The following is a 25,003-nucleotide window of genomic DNA, read 5'->3' on the forward strand; positions in this document are numbered from 1 at the left end:
TGCTCTGCTCACCTAGGCACTCAACAAATCATCAATCTTATTTATTGAGCGCTTACTATGTGCAGAGCACTGTACTAAGCGCTTGGGAAGTACAAATTGGCAACATATAGAGACAGTCCCTACCCAACAGTGGGCTCACAGTCTTAAACAAATACCACTGATGGACTGATCGACTGAGTAGCAATCTTCTGCTTAAACTCTGACATCTGCAATAACGCCACTGCAAGGAGCCGGATACAGAGCAGCAGGTTAGATTTAGCCTTTGCCAAGGAACAGATACCACTTTCTCCTGTCTCTTGCATGATTCTCCCCACCTTCTGTGCACAATGAAGGTCACACCTCCTCCGAGAGGCCTTCCCTGATTAAGCCCTCTTTTCCCCTTCTCCCTCTCCCTTCTGTCAGTGTGCTTGGATCCGTGCCCTTGGGGCATTTGATATTCGCCCCGACCCCTCAGCGCTTACCTACAGATCTTTAAATTATACACTATAAAATATTCATACTCATGTCTGTATCCCTCTCTAGCAGGGAATGGCTGTTTACTGTTGTACTGTTGTCCTCTCCATCCAAACCGCTACCCTGCTAATTCAAGCTCTCATCCTATCCCGTCTGGACTACTGCACTAGCCTTCTCTCTGATCTCCCATCCTCGTGTCTCTCTCCACTTCAATCCATACTTCATGCTGCTGCCCGGATTATCTTTGTCCAGAAACGCTCTGGGCATATTACTCCCCTCCTCAAAAACCTCCAATGGCTACCGATCAATCTGCGCATCAAGCAGAAACTCCTCACCCTGGGCTTCAAGGCTCTCCATCACCTCGCCCCCTCCTACCTCACCTCCCTTCTCTCCTTCTACTGCCCAGCCCGCACCCTCCGCTCCTCCACCACTAATCTCCTCACTGTACCTCGCTCTCGCCTGTCCCGCCATCGACCCCCGGCCCACGTCATCCCCCGGGCCTGGAATGCCCTCCCTCTGCCCATCCGCCAAGCTAGCTCTCTTCCTCCCTTCAAGGCCCTGCTGAGAGCTCACCTCCTCCAGGAGGCCTTCCCAGACTGAGCCCCTTCTTTCCACTCCCCCTCATCCCCCTCTCCATCCTCCCGTCTTACCTCCTTCCCTTCCCCACAGCACCTGTATATATGTATATATGGTTGTACATATTTATTACTCTATTTATCTATTTATTTATTTATTTTACTTGTACATTTCTATCCTACTTATTTTATTTTGTTGGTATGTTTGGTTCTGTTCTCTGTCTCCCCCTTTTAGACTGTGAGCCCACTGTTGGGTAGGGACTGTCTCTATGTGATGCCAATTTGTACTTCCCAAGCGCTTAGTACAGTGCTCTGCACATAGTAAGCGCTCAATAAATACGATTGATTGATTGATTGATTGATTGTACTGTCCTCTCCCAAGTGCTTAGTACCGCGCTCTGCACACAGTAAGCGCTCAATAAAAACCACTGACTGACTGATTACCAAGCCGTGCAAGAATCAGGGGGGGCTGGGAATGAAGAAGGGAAACCATAGGTACTGGGCACTGTGAACTGCATGACAATAATCAGTAGCTACTTATCGCTCCATTTATGGAGGTGATGTCTTCGAGGCAGTTTCGTTCAGACTTATATTATATTATTATTCATTGGCTTTAAAGCATTCTGTCACCTTGCCCCCTCCTACCTCACCTTGCTACTCTGCTCCCCAGCCTGCACACTTCGCTCCTCTGGGGCTAACCTTCTCACTGTGCTTCTGTCTCCCTTGTCTCGCCGACGACCCCTGGCCCACGTCCTGCTTCTGGCCTGGAATGCCCTCCCTCCTCAATTCTGACAGACAATGACTCTCCCCCCATTCCTTCGTTCAATCGTGTTTATTGAGTGCTTACTGTGTGCAGAGCACTGTACTAAGCGCTTGGGAAGTCCAGGTTGGCAACATACAGAGACGGTCCCTACCCAACAACAGGCTCACAGTCTAGAAGGGGGAGACAAACAACAAAACAAAACATGTGGACTGGTGTCAAGCCACTGCGTGCAGAGCATCGTACCAAGCATTTGGAAGAACCTATCCTCAAAGTGCTTACGCCAATCTCCCAAGCACTTAGTACACGCTAAGAACTCAGTCAATATTTTTTGATGGATTTATTGGCTGATTAGGGGTGGTGACACCCCCGTCACTGTTAACCATAACTAGAGATTCAGTGGGCCGCCTCCACCAACCCTTCTTTCTAATTAAATGAGGGCTTGTTACGGAGGCCTGTACTCTCAGAAAGAGCCCTCTCTGCTTTCCCTCCATCCTCTTTTTTACATCTGCATGATCGCTGGACACCATCCCAATCCCGCCCCCGCCAGCCAGGAAAGGGCCCGTGTTACCAATACCGGCATCTGTTATATGGGAGGATGGCGAACCACCCCCCCATTCAAAGCCTTACTGAAGGCACATCTCTTCCAGGAGGCCTTCCCTGACTAAGCGCGCCCTTTCCTCTTCTCCAACTCCCCTCTGCATCGCCTTGACTTGCTCCTTTCCTTCATCACCCCCCCAGCCCCACACCACTTATGTCCACAGCTATAATTTATTTATTTCTATTAATACCTACTTCCTCCCCCTCTACGCTGTAAGCTTGTTGTGTGTATATATGTATATATTTATTATTCTATTCATTTTCATAATTACATGTATATATCTATAATTCTATTTATTTATATTGATGCTATTAATGCCTGTCTACTTGTTTTGTTTCATTTCATTGTCTGTCTCCCCACTTCTAGACTGTGAGCCCGTTGTTGGGGAGGAACTGTCTCTGTTGCCGAATTGTACTTTCCAAGCGCTTAGTACAGTGCTCTGCACACAGTAAGCGCTCAATAAATACAGTTGAATGAATGAATGAATGGACAGAGAATGTGTCAGTTTATTGTTATACTGTCCTCTCCCAAGTGCCTAGTAAAGTGCCTGCACACAGTAAGCACTCAATAAATACGATTGAATGAATGATTAATAACAATTATTATGGTATTTGTTAAGTACTTACTGTGTGCAAGAAACTGTACTAAGCGCTGAGGTGGAGAAAAGCAAATTGGGTTAATCCCACATGGGGCTCACAGACTCACTCCCCATTTTACAGTTGAGGTAACTAAAATACAGAGAAGTAAAGTGACTTTCCCAAGGTCACCCAGCAGACAAGCGGTGGAGCCAGGTTTAGAACCCATTAAGAGTGCCCAAGTTCCCCCAAAGCAGTCTGGTTACCTGCCGTGGCCTCCTGAAATGTCATTTTCCCTTCAGTCCAGGCAACCTTTGGTCTGGCTCTCTTACTGTAAATTCCCTCTTCATGTTTCACGGCTCCTATGCCGGAGACACCCTCGTCTCTCAGGCCGAGCGCCTTAGCTGGGAATTCCGGAGCAACGGCATCGTTGGACCCTATAGAGAAAGAAAGCAATGCACTGGAGTTCCAGTCTTGTATTAGACTCCCCAAAGCGTTTACTACAGTGCTCTGCACACAGCAAGTGTTCAATCTGAGATAGCCCCAGTGAATAAACGGAAAGAAACAGGTCCAAAATTAGAAGAGAGGTGAAGTTATCTTATTTGTCCCACGTTGATACTCTCAAAGACACTTGAGCCCCCAAATTCTTGATTTCTAAGTAGTATTGTGATAAATCAGTCTAGTTCAAGGCCTAGTGGACAGCGATCTAGCCCGGGAGTCAGAAGGTCATGGGTTCCAATCCCAGCTCCACCACTTGTCTGTGTGGTGTTGGACAAGTCACTTCACTTCTCTGGGCCTCAGTTCCCTCATCTGTAAAATGGGGATTGAGACTGTGAGCCCCCCATGGGACAGGGACTGTGTCCAACTTGATTTGCTTGTACCCACCCCTGCGCTTAGTACAGTCCCTGGAATATAGTAAGCACTTAACATACCATAACAATAATTATTATTAATGTTGTGCAGCAGAATTACCACATTGGATCAAACCAATGGCTGAGCGGGCGGGGGGAAGGAAGGGTCAAACCAATAGTCCATCCAGCTCTGTGTATCATGTTATACTGTCCTCTCCCAAGTGCTTAGTACAGTGCTGTGCACACAGTAAGCGCTCAATACAATTGAATGAACGAATAAATACAACTTGGTTTTTCTAAAAGGTATTTATTAAGCACTTACAATGTGCTGAGGTGGATCCAAGCTAATCAGTTTGGACCCAATCCCTTGTCCCATTCATTCAATCGTATTTATTGATCACTTACTGTGTGCAAATCACTGTACTAAGCAGTTGGGAGAATACAATACAATAAACAGACACATTCCCTGCTCCACAGCGAGTTTACAGTCTTAATCCCCATTTTCCAGAAGAGGGGGTGGAGGCCCAGAGAAGTGAAGTGACTAGCCCAAGGTCACACACGGGGAAAGTGGCCGAGCCAGAATTACAACACAGGTCCTCTGAGTTCCAGGCCCAGGCTCTTTCCACTGGGCTACATGCTGCTTCTCAATCAATGACTGATTAAGTTATTGATGGAAAGAGCTTGGAAAAAAAAAGCATCAGCAAAAAGGAATTTAGAACCCTTAAGTAACACTTGGAGCAAACCTTAAACTATCATGGCTTCAACTATCATCTCTATGCTGATGACACCCGGATCTACATCTCTGTCCCTGCTCTCTCCCCCAATCTCCACGCTCGCATCTCCTCCTGCCTACAGGACATCTCCATCTGGATGTCTGCCCGCCACCTAAAACTCAACATGTCCAAAACTGAACTCCTTGTCTTCCCTCCCAAACCCTGCCCTCTCCCTGACTTTCCCATCTCTGTTGACAGCACTCCCATCTCACAAGCCCGCAACCTTGGTGTCATCCTTGACTCCACTCTCTCATTCACCCCTCACATTCGAGCCGTCACCAAAACCTGCCGGTTTCACCTCCGCAACATTGCCAAGAGTCGCCCTTTCCTCTCCATCCAAACCGCTACCCTGCTCGTTCAATCACTCATCCTATCCCGACTGATTACTGCATCAGCCTCCTCTCTGATCTCCCATCCTCCTGTCTCTCCCCACTTCAATCCATACTTCACGCCACTGCCCGGATAGTCTTTGTGCAGAAACGCTCTGGGCATGTTACTCCCCTCCTCAAAAATCTCCAGTGGCTACCAATCAACCTACGCATCGGGCAAAAACTCCTCACCCTCGGCTTCAAGGCTGTCCATCCCCTCGCCCCCTCCTACCTCACCTCCCTTCTCTCCTTCTCCAGCCCACCCCACACCCTCCGCTCCTTTGCCACTAATCTCCTCACCGTGCCTCGTTCTTGCCTGTCCCGCCATCGATACCCGGCCCACGTCATCCCCCAGGCCTGGAACGCCCTCCCTCTGCCCATCTGCCAAGCTAGCTCTCTTCCTCCCTTCAAGGCCCTACTGAGAGCTCACCTCCTCCAGGAGGCCTTCCCACAGAGCCCCTTCCTTCCTTTCCCCCTCGTCATCCCCCATCTTACCTCCTTCCCTTCCCCACAGTACCTGTATACATGTTTGTACAAATTTATTACTCTATTTATTTTACTTGTACATATCTATTCTATTTATTTTATTTTGTTAGTATGCTTGGGTTTGTTCTCTGTCTCCCCCTTCTAGACTGTGAGCCCACTGTTGGGTAGGGACTGTCTCTATATGTTGCCAACTTGTACTTCCCAAGCACTTAGTACAGTGCTCTGCACACAGTAAGTACGATTGATTGATTGATTAAATGGGAGCACAGATCAGGGGAAAAAGCATGGGGGGAATTAGGAAGCAATGAACGTTTTTCCCAGATTCATTTCTAGGCCTGCGCTTCTGCCTAGCACCCTTCTGCCAAAAGCCAAAATGGGGAGTCTCAGGAAGATAAAGGGGCATCTTGGTGTGGGCAAGGTTTTGAGAGCGTGAGAGAGAATGAGTGAGAGAGAAAAGGAGAGAGCAAGAGAAGAGCAAGGGAGAAGATTGAAAGAGGGAGAGAGAGTGAAAGAGAGGGAGAGAGACAAAGAGAGAGGGCAAGTGAAAAAGAGAGAAAGACAGAAAGATGGAGAGGGAGAGGGAGAGACAGAGCGCGAGACAGCAAGACAGACTGTGAAAGAGGTAGACAGAGCAAAAAAGAGCAAACGGGAGACAAAAAGCAAGAGAGAGAATTGAAGAGAGGAAGAGACACAGAGAGAAGAGAGAGCAAAAGAGGGAGAGAGAGGGAGAGCAAGAGAGAGTGAGAGACAGAAAGAGAGAGTGTCGGAGCAAGAGAGAAGCAGCGTGGCTCAGTGGAAAGAAGTGGCTTTGAAATCAGAGTAAGCATTCAATAAATACGATTGAATGAATGAATGAATGAATCAGGGGCTTTGGCTCAGTGGCTTTGGAGTCAGAAGTCATGGGTTCCAATCCCGACTCCACCACATGTCTGCCATGTGACCCTGGGCAAGTCACTTCACTTCTCTGAGCCTCAGTTACCTCATCTGTAAAATGGGGATTAAGACTGTGACCCCCCCGTGGGACAATCTGATCACCTTGTATCCCCCCAGCGCTTAGAAAAGGGCTCTGCGCATAGTAAGCGCTAACAGATACCATCATTATTATTATTATAAGAGGGAGTGGGAAAAAGGGAGAAAGTGAGAGATGAAAGGGTAGAGAGAGAGCAAGAGTGAGAGACAGAGAGAGAGTGTGTCAGGGAGCAAGAGACAGTGTGAAAGAGGGAGGAGGAGTGAGAGAGATGGGGGAGAGAGAGCAAGAGAGAAAGAGACAGAAAGAGTGTGTGACATGGAGCAAGAGAGAGTGTGAAGGAGGGAGAAAGAATGAGAGAGATGAGGGGGGGAAGAGAGAACATGAGAAAGAGAGAGTGAGACAGAGACAGAAAGCAAGAGAGAGGTGAAAAGCAGGGGCAGAAGAGAGAAAGAGAAACTGAGAATACAACCTTAAGAGTCCCTCCTCCACCATTTTCCTGCCAATGCTGACCCCCGGGGATGCCAAGCTTTGGGAGCTGGTGAAGAAGCAGAGCCTCACTAAGAGCAGTGCCAACAGCCGGAGAACACCGATGGTGGCCTAATTAGCACATGAGCCCAACCCAGAACCTGCTGCCGCTTGGTTTATGGCATTTTCTGACAAGCTGATTAGGTCCCACCTGCGATGCCTACTAAATGTAAAGCAGCTTCTAGCTGGCAAGTGAATAAAACCCAGCCATCACTGCCTCGACAAGCAGCTCTCCGTGATCAGGCCCAAATCTCTTGCCGGCAATAGAAGGGAGGCACAAAGCTATGGAAAAAAAAAACTAACAAAATGGCTCCTGCAGTCAGGTCAACTGAGGCGGATCAGGCGAGCAATATCCCTGTGGGATTGAGAGGTGGATTCATTTCCAAATCCAAAAACATCAACTTGCCCCAAATCACACAGCTGACAATTGACAGAGCCGGGATTTGAACCCATGACCTCTGACTCCAAAGCCCGGGCTCTTTTCCACTGAGTGGCTTTGGAGTCAGAGGTCATGGGTTCAAATCCCAGCTCTGCCTATTGTCAGCTGTGTGATTTGGGGCAAGTCACTTAACTTCTCTGGGCCTCAGTTACCTCATCTGTAAAATGGGGATTAAGATTGTGAGACCCTCCGGGGACAACCTGATCACCTCGTAACCTTGTAACCTCCCCAGCGCTTAGAACAGTGCTTTGCACATAGTAAGTGCTTAATAAATGCTATTATTATTATTATTATCAACTGGCATCCAGGTGCATAGCTGTGTTAAGGAGCTCTGCACACAGTAAGTGCTCAATAAATACGATCGAATGCATGAAAGGCACAGCTTCAACCAAGGTAAAGCAAAATGACCCAAATTCCACGGAAAAAACCTTGCTGGAGTAGCAATGTTCGTTCGAGGTTCTCTCTCTCTCTCCCAGCCCTCCCTCCCTCTCTCAATAATAAAAATTGTGGTATTTGTTAAGAGCTTACCATGCGCTAGGCATTGTACTAAGTGCTGGAGTGGGTACAAGCAAATTGAATTGGACACAGTCCCTGTCCCACAGGGGGCTCACAGTCTCGATCCACATTTTACAGGTGAGGAAACTGAGGCCCAGAGAAGTGAAGTGAGTTGCCCAAAGTCACACAGCTGACAAGTGGCAGAGCAGAGACTGGATTCCATGATCTTGTGACCCGCAGGCCCGAACTCCATCCACTATGCCACGCTGCTCTTCTATCAATCAATCAATCGTATTTAGTGAGTGCTTACTGTGTGCAGAGCACTGTACTAAGCGCTTGGGAAGTCCAAGTTGGCAACATATAGAGACAGTCCCTACCCAACGGTGGGCTCACAGTCTAGAAGGGGGAGACAGAGAACAAAACCAGACACATTAACAAAATAAAACAGAATAGATATGTACAAGTAAAATAAATAGACTAATAAATATGTACAAACATATATACAGGTATATACATATATACAGGCATATATATACTTTCCTTCCTCTTCCTCCTCTCGTTTCCTTCTCTTTCTCTCTCTCTCTCTTTCTTTCTCTCTCCCTCTTCAGGGTCTTTGTTAAGTGCTTACTATGTGAAGGCCTGGGAGTCAGAGGTCCTGGGTTCTAATCCCGCTCCGCCACTTGTTTGCTGGGTGCCCTTGGGCAAGTCACTTCACTTCTCTGGGCCTCAGTTATCTCATCTGCAAAATGGAGACTGAGAATGTGAGCCCCCTGTGGGACAAAGGACTGGGTCCAACCGATTGCTTGTATCCACCCAGAGCTTAGTAAGCACTTAACAAATGTTATTATTATTATTATTATTAATAAGTGCTTGAGAGGATAAAATTCAAGACACACAATCCCTATCCTCAAGGAGCTCATTTATAGGCAAGGAACATGTCCACCAACTCTGTTGTACTCCCCCAAGCACTCAGTACAGTGCTCTGCACACAGTAAGCGCTCAATAAATACCACTGATGACAATGAAAGGAGCTCACAGTCTCCATGAAAACTGGCTCATCTTCAGTCAGTCAACTATATTTAAGACGGGCTTACTGTGTGCACAGCACTTTAATAATCGCTTGGGAGAGTACACTATAATAACAATATAACACACACATTCCTGCCCACAATGAACCTCCCACCTGTCTTTTCTTTTTACACAAACAATTGTCCCCCTCCCACTTGTCTTTTCTTTTTACACAAACAACTGTCCCACGGTCCAAGTAAGAGAAAGAATTCATGATATAATAAATTTATCATATTCATCAGGCATTTCTATATATTGTAGGTCTTTAAATACTTCATGGCAGTATGGCCTAGTGGAAAGAGCATGGGCCTGAGAGTTGGAGGACCTGGTTTCTAATCTCCTGGGTGACGTTGTGCGAGTCACTTCCCTTCTCTGTGCCTCAGCTGCCCTATCTGTACAATGGGGATTGAGACTGTGAGCCCCATGTGGGACAGCGATTGTGTCCAACCTGATTATCTTATATAATAATAATAATTTTGGTATTTGTTAAGTGCTTACTATGTGCCAAGCACTGTTCTAAGCGCTGGGGAGTCATGACCTCTGACTCCAAAGCCTGGGCTCTTTCCACTGAACCACGCTGCTTCCCCAGTGCTTAGTACTGTCCCTGTTACGTAGTAAGAGCTTAACAAATACCCTCTACGCTGGAAGCTTGTTGTGGGCAGGGAACGTGTTGTGAGAGGTCGTGAGCTCTAATCCCAGCTCCGCCACTTGTCTGCTGTGTGACTCTGGGCAAGTCACTTCACTTCTCTGGGCCTCAGTTACCTCATCTGTAAAATGGAGGTGTAGACTGTGAGCCCCACGTGGGACAACCTGCTTACCTTGTATCTACTCCAGCGCTTAGAACAGAGCTTGGCACGTAGTAAGCGCTTAACAAATACCATCATTATTATTATTATTCATTCATTCCATTGTATTTACTGAGCGCTTACTGTGTGCAGAGCACGTACCAAGCACTTGGAAAGTACAATTCAGCAACAAATAGAGACAATCCCTACCCAACAACAGGCTCACTGTCTAGAAGCGGGGAGATACACAACAAAACAAAACAAAGCAAGTAAACAGGCGTAACACTGTACTATGTAAGGAACGCGGTACTACGCTCTTGGGAGAATTCAGTACCACCAAGTCTGGGACGATGGGAAGCGACTTGCCCAAAGTCACAAAGCAGACGAGTGGCGGAGCCGGGATTAGAACCCAGGTCCCGCTGACTCCCAGGATGTGGCCACTAGGCCACGATGCTCCTCCTTATCGCTCAAGCCTTAGCAAGTTTTCCCTCAAAAACAGCCCCTCTGTTCTTTCATTCATTCATTCAATCGTATTTATTGGGCGCTTACTGTGTGCAGAGCACTGTACTAAGCGCTTGGGAAGTCCAAGTTGGCAACATAGAGAGACGGTCCCTACCCAACAGCAGGCTCACAGTCTAGAAGACTGTTCTTGCTAAGAGCGCGTCACGAAATCATATCCTTGAAAACTGTCGGTTTTTAGCCGTCTTAAAGTATGTCGCCCTCCTTCCCGGCATTCAGTTTCCCAACTTCAATCAATCCGTCAGTGGTACTTACTGAGTGCTTACTATGTGCAGAGCACCGTACGAAGAGCTTGAGAGAGTCCAATACAATGGAATTAGCAGACGTGCCCTGCCCATCAATCAATCGGCAGTATTTATTGAGTGTTTACTGTGTGCGGAGCACTTTACTAAGCGCTTGGGAAGAGTCTGATACAACAGAATTAGCGGACGTGTTCCCATCCATCAATGGTATTTACTGAGCGCTTGCTGTGTGCAGAACACTGTACGAAGCACTTGGGAGAGGACATTGCAACAGAAGAATTAGCGGACGTGTTCCCTACCCGTCAATCAGTGGTATTTACTGAGCGCTTACTGTGTGCACAACACTGTACGAAGCACTTGGGAGAGGACGTTCCAACGGAATTACCAGATACGCTCCCTGCCCAGCCATCAGTCAATAAATCAAGCAATGGTTATTTACTGAGCGCTTCCTATGTGCACAGCACTGTACTAAGCGCTTGGGAGAGTCCAATACAACAGAATTAGCAGCCAAGTTCCCTGCTCAGAACGTGCTTACAGTCTAGAAGACTGTACCCTTCACTTGACTGGTCCAAATGTGTGTATTGCTGTAGTGCACTTTCCCAAGCACTCAGTACAGTGCTCTGCACATAAGAAGCACTAAATTAATAACCATTGATTGATTATTAGGGATAATATTATTATATTATATAATATTATAATATAATATATATTATTATTATTAGGGCAGGGAATATATCTGCTAATTCTGCTGGAATGTACTCTCCCCAAAGCACTGTACTGAGCGCTTGGGAGAGTGCAAAATAACAACAGACACATTCCCAGCCCACACCGAGCTCACAGTCTAACGGGGGAGAAAGATATTAATAAAAAAGAAATAAATTACAGATCTCTACATATGTGCTATGGGGATGGTAGGGAGGATGAAGGCGCAAGTAAGAGCGGTGCAGAAGGGAGTGGGCGAAGAAGAGAGGAGGGTTCAGGGAAGCCTTCTTGGAGATGTGCCTTCAATAACATTTTGAAGTGTGGGAGGACAATTATCCGCGTGCGGAGCACTGTACTAAGCGCTTGGGAACCAGAAATAATGAAGGACAAATCTCATCAGGTTCTGACAAACCAATGAACAACAGCCACCCAAACGAAATTCATCTGTGGGACGTAGGGCTTGGTAAGACGAGAAGCAGAGTGGCTAGACCAGGGGCCTGGGAGGGCGACGGTTGTGGGTTCTAATCCTGGCTCCGCCGCCTGTCTGCTGTGTGACCTTGGGCAAGCCGCTCCATGTCTCTGGGCCTCCTTTCCCTCATCTGGAAAATGGGGGTGAAGACTGCGAGCCCCATGTGGGCCAGGGACTGCGTCCAACTTGATTAGCCTGTTTCTACCCCAACGCTTAGGACCACGCCGGGCCCGTGGTGAGCGCTTAACAAATACCTGAGTGAGTGCTCTCACTGGTGGACTCCGAAGTGGTCCGGGGGTACCTGGGAATTTCCTTCGGGTGGGGAACGTAGTACATGGCCGCAGTTCTGGAAGGCTTATATGGCAGCAGTAGTGGCTGAACTGTAAAGGGGAATGAGCAGAGGATGATGTATTCATTCATTCATTCAATCGTATTTCTTGAGCGCTTACTGAGTGCAGAGCGCTGTACTAAGCGCTCGGGAAGTCCAAGTTGGCAACATACAGAGACGGTCCCTACCCAACAGCGGGCTCACAGTCTAGAAGGGGGAGACAGACAACAAAACAAAACATATTAACAAAATAAAATAAATAGAATAAATATGTACAAATAAAATAGAGTAATAAATACATACAAACATATATACGTATATACAGGTGCTGTGGGGAGGGGAAGGCGGGGGTAATGGAAAACACAAAACCAGGGAGAAAACAGTGTCACCACAACTGAACACACGGATATACACACGTGTAGACCCTCAACAAATACTGTCCCCCTCAGGGGATGTTCAGATTTTGTTACTAATCATCATCATCATCATAATAATATTTGTTAAGCGCTTACTATGTGCCAGGCACTGTACTAAGTGCTGGAGTGGATACATGCAAATTGGGTTGGACACGGGCCCTGTCCCACGTGGGGCTCACGGTCTCAACCCCCATTTGACAGATGGGGGAACAGAGGCCCAGAGAAGTGAAGTGACTTGCTCCAGGGTCACACAGCAGATAAGTGGGGGCGGCGGAATTAGAACACATGACCTTCTGACTCCTGGGCCCGTGCTGTCACCACAATAGAACGCACAAATACACACACACACACACGTAGGCCCTCAACAAATACTGTTACCTGGAGGATGTTCAGATTTTAGTCAAACGCTGCCCACCCGAGGTTTCTCTCTCCTCTTCTACAACTCAACCTTCTTCATTTCCACTATCTGGCTCTATCTTGTTCTGGCCCGGCCTAGGCTCACGCCCCTTGGATACTTCCACTTCCAATCTAGACCTGCTCACCCTGATGATGGGCTTGGTTACGCACTTACTATGTACCGGGCACCGTACTAAGCGCCGGGGTGGAAACGAGCTAATCGGGCTGGACACAGTCCCTGCCCCATGTGGGGCTCACGGTCTCAATCCCCGTTCTGCAGATGAGATATCTGAAGCCCAGAGAAGTGAATAATAATAATAATAATAATAATAATAATAATAATAATAATAATAATAATAATAATAGCATTTATTAAGTGCTTACTATGTGCAAAGCACTGGTCTAAGCGCTGGGGAGGTTACAAGGTGAACAGGTTGTCCCACGTGGGGCTCACAGTCTTCATCCTCATTTTTCAGATGAGGTAACAGGCACAGAGAAGTGAAGTGACTCGCCCAAATCAATCAATCAATCAATCGTATTTATTGAGCACTTACTGTGTGCAGAGCACTGTACTAAGCGCTTGGGAAGTACAAGTTGGCAACATATAGAGACAGTCCCTACCCAACAGTGGGCTCACAGACTAAAAGGGGGAGACAGAGAACATACTAACAAAATAAAATAAATAGAATAGATATGTACAAGTAAAATAAATAAATAAATAAATAGAGTAATAAATATGTACAAACATATATACATATATACAGGTGCTGTGGGGAAGGGAAGGAGCTAAGATGAGGGGGATGGAGAGGGGGACGAGGGGGAGAGGAAGGAAGGGGCTCAGTCTGGGAAGGCCTCCTGGAGGAGGTGAGCTCTCAGTAGGGCCTTGAAGGGAGGAAGAGAGCTTGCTTGGCGGATGGGCCCAAAGTCACACAGCTGACAAGTTTATTCATTTATTTATTTTATATTTATTTTATTGGCACATATTTATTCTAATTATTTCATTTTGTTACTATGTTTTGTTTTGTTCTCTGTCTCCCCCTTCTAGACTGTGAGCCCGCTGTTGGGTAGGGACCGTCTCTATATGTTGCCAACTTGGACTTCCCAAGCGCTTAGTACAGTGCTCTGCACACAGTAAGTGCTCAATAAATACGACTGATTGAATGAATGAATGAAAAGTGGCAGAGCCGGGAACCTCTGACTCCAAACCCGGGCTCTTTCCATTGAACCACGCTGCTTCTCTAAGTGAAGTGACTTGCCCAGGGCAACAGGAGACAAGGGGTGGAGCCAGGATTAGAATCCACGACCTTCCGACTTCCAAGCCCGTGTCCTAGCCACTATGCCACGCTGCTTCTAAAATGACTTGAAATGTTTTTCTCTCCACCAAAATGCCCGTACACCCTTGCCATGTGATCCTCTACTCTGCAATCTTGTTGTGGGTAGGGATTGTGTCTGTAGATTGTTCTGTTGTACTTCCCCAAGCGTTTAGTACAGCACTCTGCACACGGTAAGTGTTCAATAAATACGATCGACTAAGAGGCAGTAGATACTGTTCAAAATGGCCATCAGCCGTTCGAGGGGGCTTGACTAACCGAGTTCACTGTTTTATGGCATTTATTAAACGCTTACTTTGTGCTAAGCATTGTTCAAAGCGCTAAGGTAGATGTACGCTATTCAGGTCGGACACAGTGAGGGCTTGCAGTCTTAATCTATATGTTGCCAACTTGTACTTCCCAAGCGCTTAGTACAGTGCTCTGCACACAGTAAGCGCTCAATAAATACAACTGATTGATTGATTGATTAATCCAACTTGTACTTCCCAAGCGCTTAGTACAGTGCTCTGCACACAGTAAGCGCTCAATAAATACAACTGATTGATTGATTGATTAATCCAACTTGTACTTCCCAAGCGCTTAGTACAGTGCTCTGCACACAGCAAGCGCTCAATAAATACGACTGATTGACTGATTAATCCCCATTTTCCGCATGAGGTAACTGAGGCATGGGGAAGTGAAGTGACTTGCACAAGGTCAGGAGACAAGTGGCCGGGCCGGTATTAGAACCCAGGTCCTTCGGATTCCCAGGCCACTAAGCCGTGCTGCTTTGCTTGATCCTGAGAATTCTCCTTCTCCCCCCTGGTTAATGAACAGATTGAATGAATGAATTTATTACTCTATCAATTTATTTATTTATTTATTTTACCTGTACATATTTATTCTATTTCTTTTATTTTGTTAATATGTTTTGTTTTGTTGTCTGTCTCCCCCTTCTAGACTGGGAGCCCGCTGTTGGGTAGGGACCGTCTCTAGATGTTGCCAACTTGGACTTCCCAAGCACGACGCAGGCTTTGGTTTTCCAGCTGTGGCTTCTTTTGTGACCGAGAAGGAAATTCAATCAATCGTATTTATTGAGCGCTTACTGTGTGCAGAGCACTGTACTAAGCGCTTGGGAAGTCCAAGTTGGCAACATATACAGTCCCTACCCAACAGTGGACTCACAGTCTAAAAATTCCAGTCAGAGACCGTGATACACTTCACGAACCAATATTATGCCCGGGCAGGAAATGCTGAAAGCTCTCGCCTGAGAAAATTTAGGTCATCTTGATCTTACACTTGGTATGAGAAGCAGTGAGGCCTAGTGGAAAGAGCCCGGGCTTGGGAGTCAGAGGACCTGGGTTCGAATCCCAGCCCCGCCACTTGTCTGCTGCGTGACCTTTGGCAAGTCACTCCACTTCTCTGGGCCTCAGTTGGCTACCTCATCTGCAAAATGGGGAATTCAATGCTTGTTCTCTCTCTCTTACTTAACCCTATTTGGGCCCTGATTAGCTTGTATGCATCCCAGCGCTTAATACAGTGGTTGCCGCATAGTAAGTGCTTAACACATTCTGCTATTATCATTACTACTGTTATTACACTATAGTTGTCTGTCTTCCCCTTCTAGACTGTGAGCCTGTTGTTGGGTAGGGACCGTCTCTATATGTTGCCAACTTGTACTTCCCAAGCGCTTAGTACAGTGCTCTGCACACAGTAAGTGCTCAATAAATACGATTGAATGAATGAATGGCTAGTGGATCTTCTAGACCGCAGTCTCGTTGTGGGAAGGGAACTTATATGCTCCGTTGTATTGTCCTCTCTCAAGCACTTAGTACAGTGTGCTGTAAACAGTACTTCCCAAGCGCTTAGTACACTGCTCTGCACACAGTAAGCATTCAATAAATTCAGTCATTCATTCAATTGTCTTTATTGAGCGCTTACTGTGTGCAGAGCACTTGGGAAGTACAAGATGGCAACATATAGGGACGGTCCCTACCCAACAGTGGGCTCACAGTCTAGAAGACTGATTCATTCAATCAATCAATCAATTAATTAATTAATGATGGCATTTGTTAAGCGCTTACTACGTGCAAAGCACTGTTCTAAGCGCTGGGGGGGGGGATACAAGGTGATCAGGTTGTCCCGCGTGGGGCTCACAGTCATCATCCCCATTTTACAGACGAGGTAACTGAGGCTCCGAGAAGTTAAGTGACTTGCCCAAGGTCACACAGCAGACATGTGGTGGAATGAATAGTAGGTGTTCAATAAATACCATTGATAGATTCCTTGATTGATGTGTCCACAGAGGGACTTTCACTATTGAATGTAAGGGAAAAAAACCACACTGCTAAGAATAAACAGAAGGTCATGTCTCTAGCCTGTTTTAAGCGCTTAGTACAATGTTCTGCACACAGTAAGTGCTTAATAAATACGACTGAATGACCACAGGACTGAGTCTCCAGTAAACCTAAGAGTTCTCTCTCGGTGCAAAAAAGGGCAAATTACTTCTTCCAACAAATTTAAGAATGTAGGATGAGAATTCCGCCCTTAAATATCTCAGGCTCTGCAGCAAGCAAAAGGGTCTGAAAAAAACCCCCCAAAAGACGTTTGAAAGTAAGCGGGTTACCCTGTAATGGGACTGTCATGAATTAGAGATATCGCTATAGTTCCCCTGGCATTTATGACCACTCAAAATAAACGCCCTTATCGCCTCAAAACTGCGAAAAGCACCATGACAAACTTATTCACTCAGGTCAGATGTGAGGCCTCCGATTAAGCATGCCCTTTAAAGACACAAAAAGAGGCGATGAAATATTAATGGTTTCTCTGACCTGGGTGGTTATAATAACCGCCGAATTTCCAGGGAAAGCTTTCGAGAAGCAGCAGCACGGCATAGTTGATAGAGCACGGGCCTAGGCGTCGGAAGGTCATGGGTTGTAATCCTGGCTGTATGACCCTGGGCAAGTCGCTTTACTTCTCTGGGCCTCAGTTACCTCATCTGGAAAATGGGCAATGAGGCTGGGAGCCCCACAGGGGACTAGGACTGTGTCCTATCCAACTGGCTTGTAGCCACGCCAGAGCTTAGTAGAGTGCCTGGCACATAGTAAGCGCTTAAATACCACAATTATTACTTTTATTATTTGGGGGTCACCCAGAGGAAACTCAAGCTGATCTAGAGAGGGAGTGTGCGATTCGATTCTCTCACCGTCTGTCCCTTGAGAAGTGGCGAAATGGTTCAGGGACGACGGTGGCGGCGGATTTGGGGTGCCTTGTACTTTCCGACGAGGGGGCTCGGTGGGGACGCATTCGCCCGCCTCGCCGTTCACGAAAATCTCGGCCGAAAACATGGTCTTCTCCGGGCTCTCTGTCGTTATCTGAGTGATGGCGTCTGACGAAGACGGTCCCCCCGTGTGGGGCGAGGGGGCCGTCCCGAGGTCTTCAGAGAGACGGACGGGATGCCCTATCAGATCTGAAATATCCACTTGGGTCTGTTTCGAAATGGGTCCCGCCTGGCTCTTGCCGAAAAACGAACGGTCCAGTTCCTGCGGAGCGGCCGGTCCATCTGGAAGAGGGGACGGCCCGGCCGATTTCGGAGGAGGGAAACCTCCGGATGTTTGGGCGGGTGGTACAGGGTGAGCGGTCAGTGGTTTGTAGGTGGACGCCAGCGAAGGAGCCTTTGAAAATACGGCTTCGGGACTGACCTCGAACCGGTCACTCAGTCGCTCTCTGGCCCCGGCAACTGACGCGCCTGCCCTCCGAACTGCGGCACCGGCTGCCGTTTTGGAACTGGCGCTTTGCGGGGAGAGCGTTATGCGGACACACGACAGGGCTCTTCTGGTCGGAGACGGGCAAGAGGCGGGTGTGATGTCCGCCCCCTGAGCTGGAGAGGATGGGGGAATGACACGGCTGGAGTCTGCTTGCGTGACTTCCAGAGAAGGAAGAGGTTTGTCTTCTCCCTCCACGCTCCCGTGGTTTGGAAGAAAAGCTGGTGGAAAACGGCTTGGACTTCCCCTCTTCCGATCTGTTGACGGGACTCCGTGGCCTGAAAGGGGGTCTGTTGACCCCTGAGGAGTCTCGGCGGGCAGGCCCTGACCTGCATTTGTCTCCGTATCACTGTCAACTCGAGCGACTCCTCCCGTCCGCCAAAAGGCACCTCTCAGGGGAGACTGAATTCCCTTAAAAGCACCCGCTCCTAGCTCAGGCCTAGGCCCGGCTTCCCAAGCCTGAAGATCCGACACTGCTGATGGATTGTTCTTCCGGTGGGAGTCTTTGACATCCCAGGCCACCTCACAGGACAGCTCATCGCTCTCCGAGGAGAAATTCAGGCCTTTATCTAAGGAACGGCTCAGCCTTCTGCTTGAAGGAGGGTAGAGGGCTTCCTCCTCATCGCCTTGTCTCCGTTCTTCCGTGGGAACAGAGCCGAAGCCTCCCAGAGACTCTGTACCAAGCGGACTCTTGCCGGGGGGGGAGACCGAGAAGGACTTGGAACGCCTGCGAGAGGCGAAAGTGATGGACGTGATTTGCTTGGAGGCTCCCAAGAATGGGCTCTCCCGGTCGAGGGCCGCCGCTTCTGACGGGGTGGGCCTTTCCCCGGTGGCCCTCGACGGACGGCTGGCGACCTCTTCGCAAAATAGCGACCGAAGTCCGGTGTCAGCTGCAGTTGTCTGAGGTCCGTGGTGGCTGGGGGAGGGCATGGATGTCCACGTTCTGAACTCGGGGTCTCTGGCCTTGGATCGGTTGCCGTAGCCGACGGGCTGAGCCCCCCGAGATCCCGGGGCCTGGCCTGTACCCCACTCTGGAGGCCTGCTCGGTGGAGGGGTAGGCGCCTGGCTCCTCACCGGAGGCTGTTCGGCAGGCGCGGTTAGGAAGCATCCCTTCTGGGGACCCTGGAGGTTCAGAGAGAAAGGGAGAGCAGTTTCACTAATGGCCAGAAAAAGTTCAAACCCGCTACCTAAAATAATAATAATAATAATAATGGCATTTATTAAGCGCTTACTATGTGCAAAGCACTGTTCTAAGCGCTGGGGAGGTTACAAGGTGATCAGGTTGTCCCATGTGGGGCTCACAGTCTTAATCCCCATTTTACGGATGAGGTAACTAAGGCACAGAGAAGTTAAGTGACTTGCCCAGAGCCACACAGCCGACAATTGGTGGAGCCGGGGTTTGAACTCATTACCTCTGACTCCATCATCATCATCATCATCAATTGTATCTATTGAGCACTTACTGTGTGCAGAGCACTGTACTAAGCGCTTGGGAAGTACAAGTTGGCAACATATAGAGACAGTCCCTACCCAACAGTGGGCTCACAGTCTAAAAGGGGGAGACAGAGAACAAAACCAAACATACTAACAAAATAAAATAAATAGAATTGATATGTACAAGTAAAATAAATAAATAAATAAATGAATATTATTTGGCAATGCTCCAGAGCCCATGCTCTTTCCATTGAGCCACGCTGCTTCTCATAGTCACCTTAGCCCCTAAAACAAGGAGGGTGATGATCAAGAACAGCGTGGTGTAATGGACAGAGCCCATGCCTGGGAGTCAGAGGGACCCGGGTTCCAATCCCGGCTCTTCCACGTGATTGCTGTGTGACCTTGGCAAGTCACTTCACTTCTCTGGGCCTCCGTCACCTCATCGGGAAAACGGGGAGTAAGAACGTGAGCTCCATGTGGGACAGGGACTGTGTCCAACCTGAATGACTTATCTACCCCAGCGCTTAGAACAGTGCTTGGCACACACTAAGCGCTTAACAAGAACCATTATTCAAAATTATTATGATCGTGACAATGCAGATGATGGTGATTAAGGTATCTATTAAGCACTCTGTACCGGGCACTGTATTCATTCAATCGTATTCACTGAGCGCTTACTGTGTGCAGAGCACTGTACTAAGCGCCTGTAAATACAATTCAGCAACAAATAGAGACAATCCCAACCCAGCAATGAGGTCACAGTCTAGAAGGGGGGGACACAGACTGAGAGGCGTGTGGCCCAGTGGAAAGAGCATGGGCCTGGAAGTGAATGGACCTGGGTTCTAATCCCAGTTCCGCCACCTGTCTGCTCTGTGACCTTCGGCAGCTCACTTAACTGCTCTGGACCTCGGTTACCTCACCTGTAAAATGGGGATTAAAACTGTGAGCCCTGTGAGGGGCAGGGCCTGTGCCCAACCTAAGTACCCTGTACCCTGTAGGAGCAGCGTGGCTCAGTGGAAAGAGCCCGGGCTTTGGAGTCAGAGGTCACGGGTTCAAATCCCCGCTCCGCCACTTGTCAGCTGTGTGACTTTGGGCAAGTCACTTCACTTCTCTGGGCCTCAGTTCCCTCATCTGGAAAATGGGGATGAAGACTTTGAGCCCCACGTGGGACAACCTGATCACCTTGTATCTACCCCAGCACTTAGAACAGTGCTTTGCACATAGTAAGTGCTTAATAAATGCCATCATTATGATTATTATTATTACCTACTCCTGTCCTTAGTACAGTGCCTGGCACACAGTGAATCTTTAACAAATACCATAAAAAATAATAATAATAGAGGGGCCTATTGCTCTTTCAGCTCTGGCCAGATGAAGGCAAAGGTTGAAAATTGGTACTGAAGCTCCTGCTAGGTGTTTGAATTTTAAATATTCATTTATCTATTGATTTTAAAATCTGTCTCCCCCCGCAAGACTGCAAACTCCTTGTGGAAACAGGCCTACCAACTCTGTTATATTGTACTCTCCCAAATGCTTAGTACAGTGCTCTGCACATAGTAAGCAAGCCATAAATACCCACTGATGATGATGATAATAATAATAATGATGGCATTTACTAAGCGCTTACTATGTGCTAAGCACTGTTCTAAGCGCTGGTGAGGTTACAAGGAGATCAGGTTGTCCCACATGGGGCTCACAGTCTTAATTCCCATTTTACAGATGAGGTCACAGGCACAGAGAAGTTAAGTGACTTGCCCAAAGTCACACAGCTGACAAGAGGTGGAGCGGGGATTTGAACCCATGACCTCTGACTCCCAAGCCCGGGCTCTTTCTTAAGATTAGTCAATCAATCAATCAATCGTATTTATTGAGCGCTTACTGTGTGCAGAGCACTGTACTAAGCGCTTGGGAAGTACAAGATGGCAACATATAGAGACAGTCCCTACCCAACAGTGGGCTCACAGTCTAGAAGGGGCAGACAGAGAACAAAACCAAACATACTAACAAAATAAAATAAATAGAATAGATATGTACAAGTAAAATAAATAAATAGAGTAATAAATATGTACAAACATATATACAGGTGCTGTGGGGAAGCGAAGGAGGTAAGATGGGGGGGATGGAGGGGGGATGGGGGAGAGGGAGGAAGGAAGGAAGGAAGGAAGGAAGGAAGGAAGGAAAAGGAAGGAAGGTCAATGATCTTAAGAGATGTTGTTGTTTTAGTACGGCCTCGGCTATGTAGAAACCACCTAAGATGAGGTGACTATTGCACACGCCCTTCTCCTTTTCCTCTGCGACACCTATTTTTCACGAGGATAATTTAGATGCTTGGGAATTACTATTCAACCTCTAAAAACGTGCCCCAAGCGCAGAACTCTTGTCTTGTCTTATGCCATCGAGTTGTGCCCGAGCCACAGTGATGCCATGGACGCTTCTCTCCCAGAACTCCCCACCTCCATCTGCAATCGGTCTGGTAGTGTATCCATACGGTTTTCTTGGTCCAAACCCGCAAGTGGTTTACCATCGCCTCTTTCCGCGCAGTCAACTTGAGTCTCCGCCCTCAACTCTCTCCTGTGCCACTGCTGCTGCTCAGCACAGGGGAGTTTTGACTATTGCAGGTGGCCTTCCACTCGCTAACTGGCCAAACTAGGAATGTAATGGATAGGCCTTGGCTTGACTTTCCCTCACGTAGTCGAGACTGGTAGAGGACTGGAAACTCTCCAGGTGCCTCCCTGAGAGGGGAAAACTCTTGCCTTTATCTGGATTTGCCTGCTCGAGAATACGTTTTGGTTTTCCCCAAACATAGGTCTCCTCTCCCCCCTTGCTCCCTGATAGCCTTAGAAAAGAGGACTAATACGGTGCTAACTTGTACTTCCCAAGTGCTTAGTACAGTGCTTTGCACACAGTAGGCGCTCAATAAATACGATTGAATGAATGACTCCCCACAGCACATATGTATCTATCTGCATATATCTGTAATTTATTGTTTTATCTACTTGTATTAACGTCTGTCTCCGCCTCTAGACCGTGAGCTCATTGTTGGGTAGGGACCGTCTCTATAAGTTTCCAACTTGTACTTCCCAAGCGCTTAGTACAGTGCTCCGCACCCAGTAGGTGCTCAATAAATACGATTGAATGAATGACTCCCCACAGCACATATGTATCTATCTGTATATATCTGTAATTTATTGTTTTATCTACTTGTATTAATGTCTGTCTCCTCCTCTAGACCGTGAGCTCATTGTTGGGTAGGGACCGTCTCTATAAGTTTCCAACTTGTACTTCCCAAGCGCTTAGTACAGTGCTCCGCACATGGTAGGCGCTCAATAAATACGATTGAATGAATGACTCCCCACAGCACATATGTATCTACCTGTATATATCTGTAATTTATTGTTTTATCTACTTGTATTAATGCCTGTCTCCCCCCCAGACCGTGAGCTCATTGTTGGGTAGGGACCATCTCTATAAGTTTCCAACTTGTGCTTCCCAAGCGCTTAGTACAGTGCTCCGCACACAGTAAGTGCTCAATAAATACGATTGAATGAATGAATGAATAAAGATGTGGTACACCCTCCGCTTTCTTATCTGGTGACTTTCAAAGGTGGCGTGTTTCAAGGGACAAAAAAAGACCAAAAGGAAACAAAATCGATTCTAAAAGCCCCCGAACCACACTGCAATCGTGCAAATCGGCAGGCACAGGAACACCAGGTTCGCCACGATGAGCTTCTCTGGCTTCCGCTCAGCTCAAAAGCTGCCGGGAGGCAGAACTTATGTGCTGTGTGCCCTTGGGCAGGCCACTTTACTTCTCTGTGCCTCAGTTTCCTCATCTGGCAGGCAAGCGGCATGGCTTAGTGGAAAGAGCCCGAGCTGGGGAGTCAGAGGTCGTGGATTCCAATCCCGGCTCTGCCACTTATCGGCTGCGTGACTTTGGGCAAATCACTTCACTTCTCTGTGCCCCAGTTCCCTCATCTGTAAAATGGGGATGAAGACTGTGAGCCCCACGTGGGACAACCTGATTACCTTGAATTCCCCCCCAGCGCTTACAACAGTGCTTGTTACATAGTAAGCGTTTCACAAATACCATCATCATCCGGAAAATGGGGCTAGAGACTGTGAGCCCCACATGGGACAGTGGCGGTGCCCAACCCGATTTGCTTGTATCCACCCCGGCATTTGGTACAGAGCCTGACACCTAGTAAGTGCTTAACAAAGCCCACCGGTATTATTATTAACTGAGGTGCTTTACTCACACTGCACACAGCAAGCTGGGTTGACAGGGGGGCGGGAAAATGACACACTTTTCCAACCCCTCAATCCCATCACCATTAAGCACAATCCCTGAGGTGAACAGGATCTCTCACTGGAAACGGACAAAAGAACGAACGATTTCTGTGGCAAATATCCCCAACGGCTGAAGAAGAAACCATCACATTTACACTGATCCTCAATGAGCAACCCGCTTTTTCTGGCCGGGTCCAACTAGACGCTGTCACACACGTTTGCGGAATTAATCGGTCACTCGTGAACAAGCCGGATTTTGCATCCTTTTCCCACATGCCCTATCGTGAAGCGATCTAACAAAACACACAATAGTAGCTAGCAAACTGTCGGGGGAAGCTATTATTAATTATGCCAGGTATTTAACACGAGGCGAGGCCCAGGGAAATATCTTAACCGAGATAAGGTGTGAATTTGCAGGACGGACCTGGGAAAATCCCAGAAGTCCTTACTTCGGGCTCCAGGATTCCCGGGTCTATAAGATCGGGTCTATAAGATTGGGATAAGATTGGGATCGGGTCTATAAGAGAAGCAGCGTGGCTTAGTGGACAGAGCTCACGCCTGGGAGTCAGAAGGTTCTGACCTTGACTTTGCCACTTGTTTACTGTGTGACCTCGAGCAAGTCATTTCACTTTTCTGTGCCTCAGTTACCTCATCTGTAAAACGAGGATTGAGACTGTGAGTACCACATGGGATGGGGACTGTGTCCAACCTGATTTGCTGGCATCCACTCCAGTGCTTAGTACGCCTAGTAAGCTCTAAAGAAATAATGTTAAAAACACCATTAGAAATAGACCAATCCAGAGCCTGGTAAATTAACAGAGTGTTATCATTAATAGCAACTTTTCCTTCACACTCCAACAACTCGGGATTTCGGCAGGTTTCCCAGCAAAATATCCTCTTCTAAAGGTCTACCCTTACTCCAAATAGGCAGAAAAAATTAACTGCAAAGACAATCACCAAACTAGATTCCTTCCTGGGGTTTCTCAGACTTGGAAACGGCAAGCCAAGCCAAACTCTGGGATCCTCGCTCCCTTAGCTCGTTGTGGGCAGGGAACACGTCCACCAACTCTCAATGACTCGATCGATCGTATTTACTGAGTGCTTACTGTGTGCAGAGCACTGTACTAAGCACTTGGGAAAGTACACAATAATACGTGGGCAGGGAATATGTCTATTTATTGTTATAATGGACTCTCCCAAGCACTTAGTACACTGTTCTGCACTCAGTAAGTGCTCAATAAATATAACTGAATGAATATACCAGACATAACCCCCTGCTGCCAACTTGTACTTCCCAAGCGCTTAGTATAGTGCTCTGCACACAGTAAGTGCTCAATAAATAGGATTGATAACCCCTGCCCACAACAAGCTTACAGTCTAGAGGGGGAGACAGATATTAAAATAAGTAAATTACG

The 25,003-nt window shown here is 47.6% G+C and overlaps 1 protein-coding gene across 2 annotated transcripts in view; it reads right to left on the reverse strand.

The window, feature by feature from the left end:
• ALMS1 (ALMS1 centrosome and basal body associated protein) overlaps nucleotides 1-25,003 on the reverse strand; it is a 118,533-nt gene that overhangs the window by 22,080 nt on the left and 71,450 nt on the right. Inside the window, exons 8-10 of one of the 2 annotated variants that reach the window (XM_038745235.1) lie at nucleotides 17,312-18,992; nucleotides 11,911-12,036; nucleotides 3,231-3,401 (exon numbers count right to left, since the gene is read on the reverse strand). In XM_038745235.1, the coding sequence (XP_038601163.1) occupies nucleotides 3,231-3,401; nucleotides 11,911-12,036; nucleotides 17,312-18,992 (1,978 nt within the window). The remainder of the gene's footprint in view (nucleotides 1-3,230; nucleotides 3,402-11,910; nucleotides 12,037-17,311; nucleotides 18,993-25,003) is intronic. The other variant, XM_038745236.1, reaches the window with a different exon arrangement.

The sequence above is a fragment of the Tachyglossus aculeatus genome, chromosome 4 (assembly GCF_015852505.1).
Source record: "Tachyglossus aculeatus isolate mTacAcu1 chromosome 4, mTacAcu1.pri, whole genome shotgun sequence".
Classification (NCBI taxonomy): domain Eukaryota; kingdom Metazoa; phylum Chordata; class Mammalia; order Monotremata; family Tachyglossidae; genus Tachyglossus; species Tachyglossus aculeatus.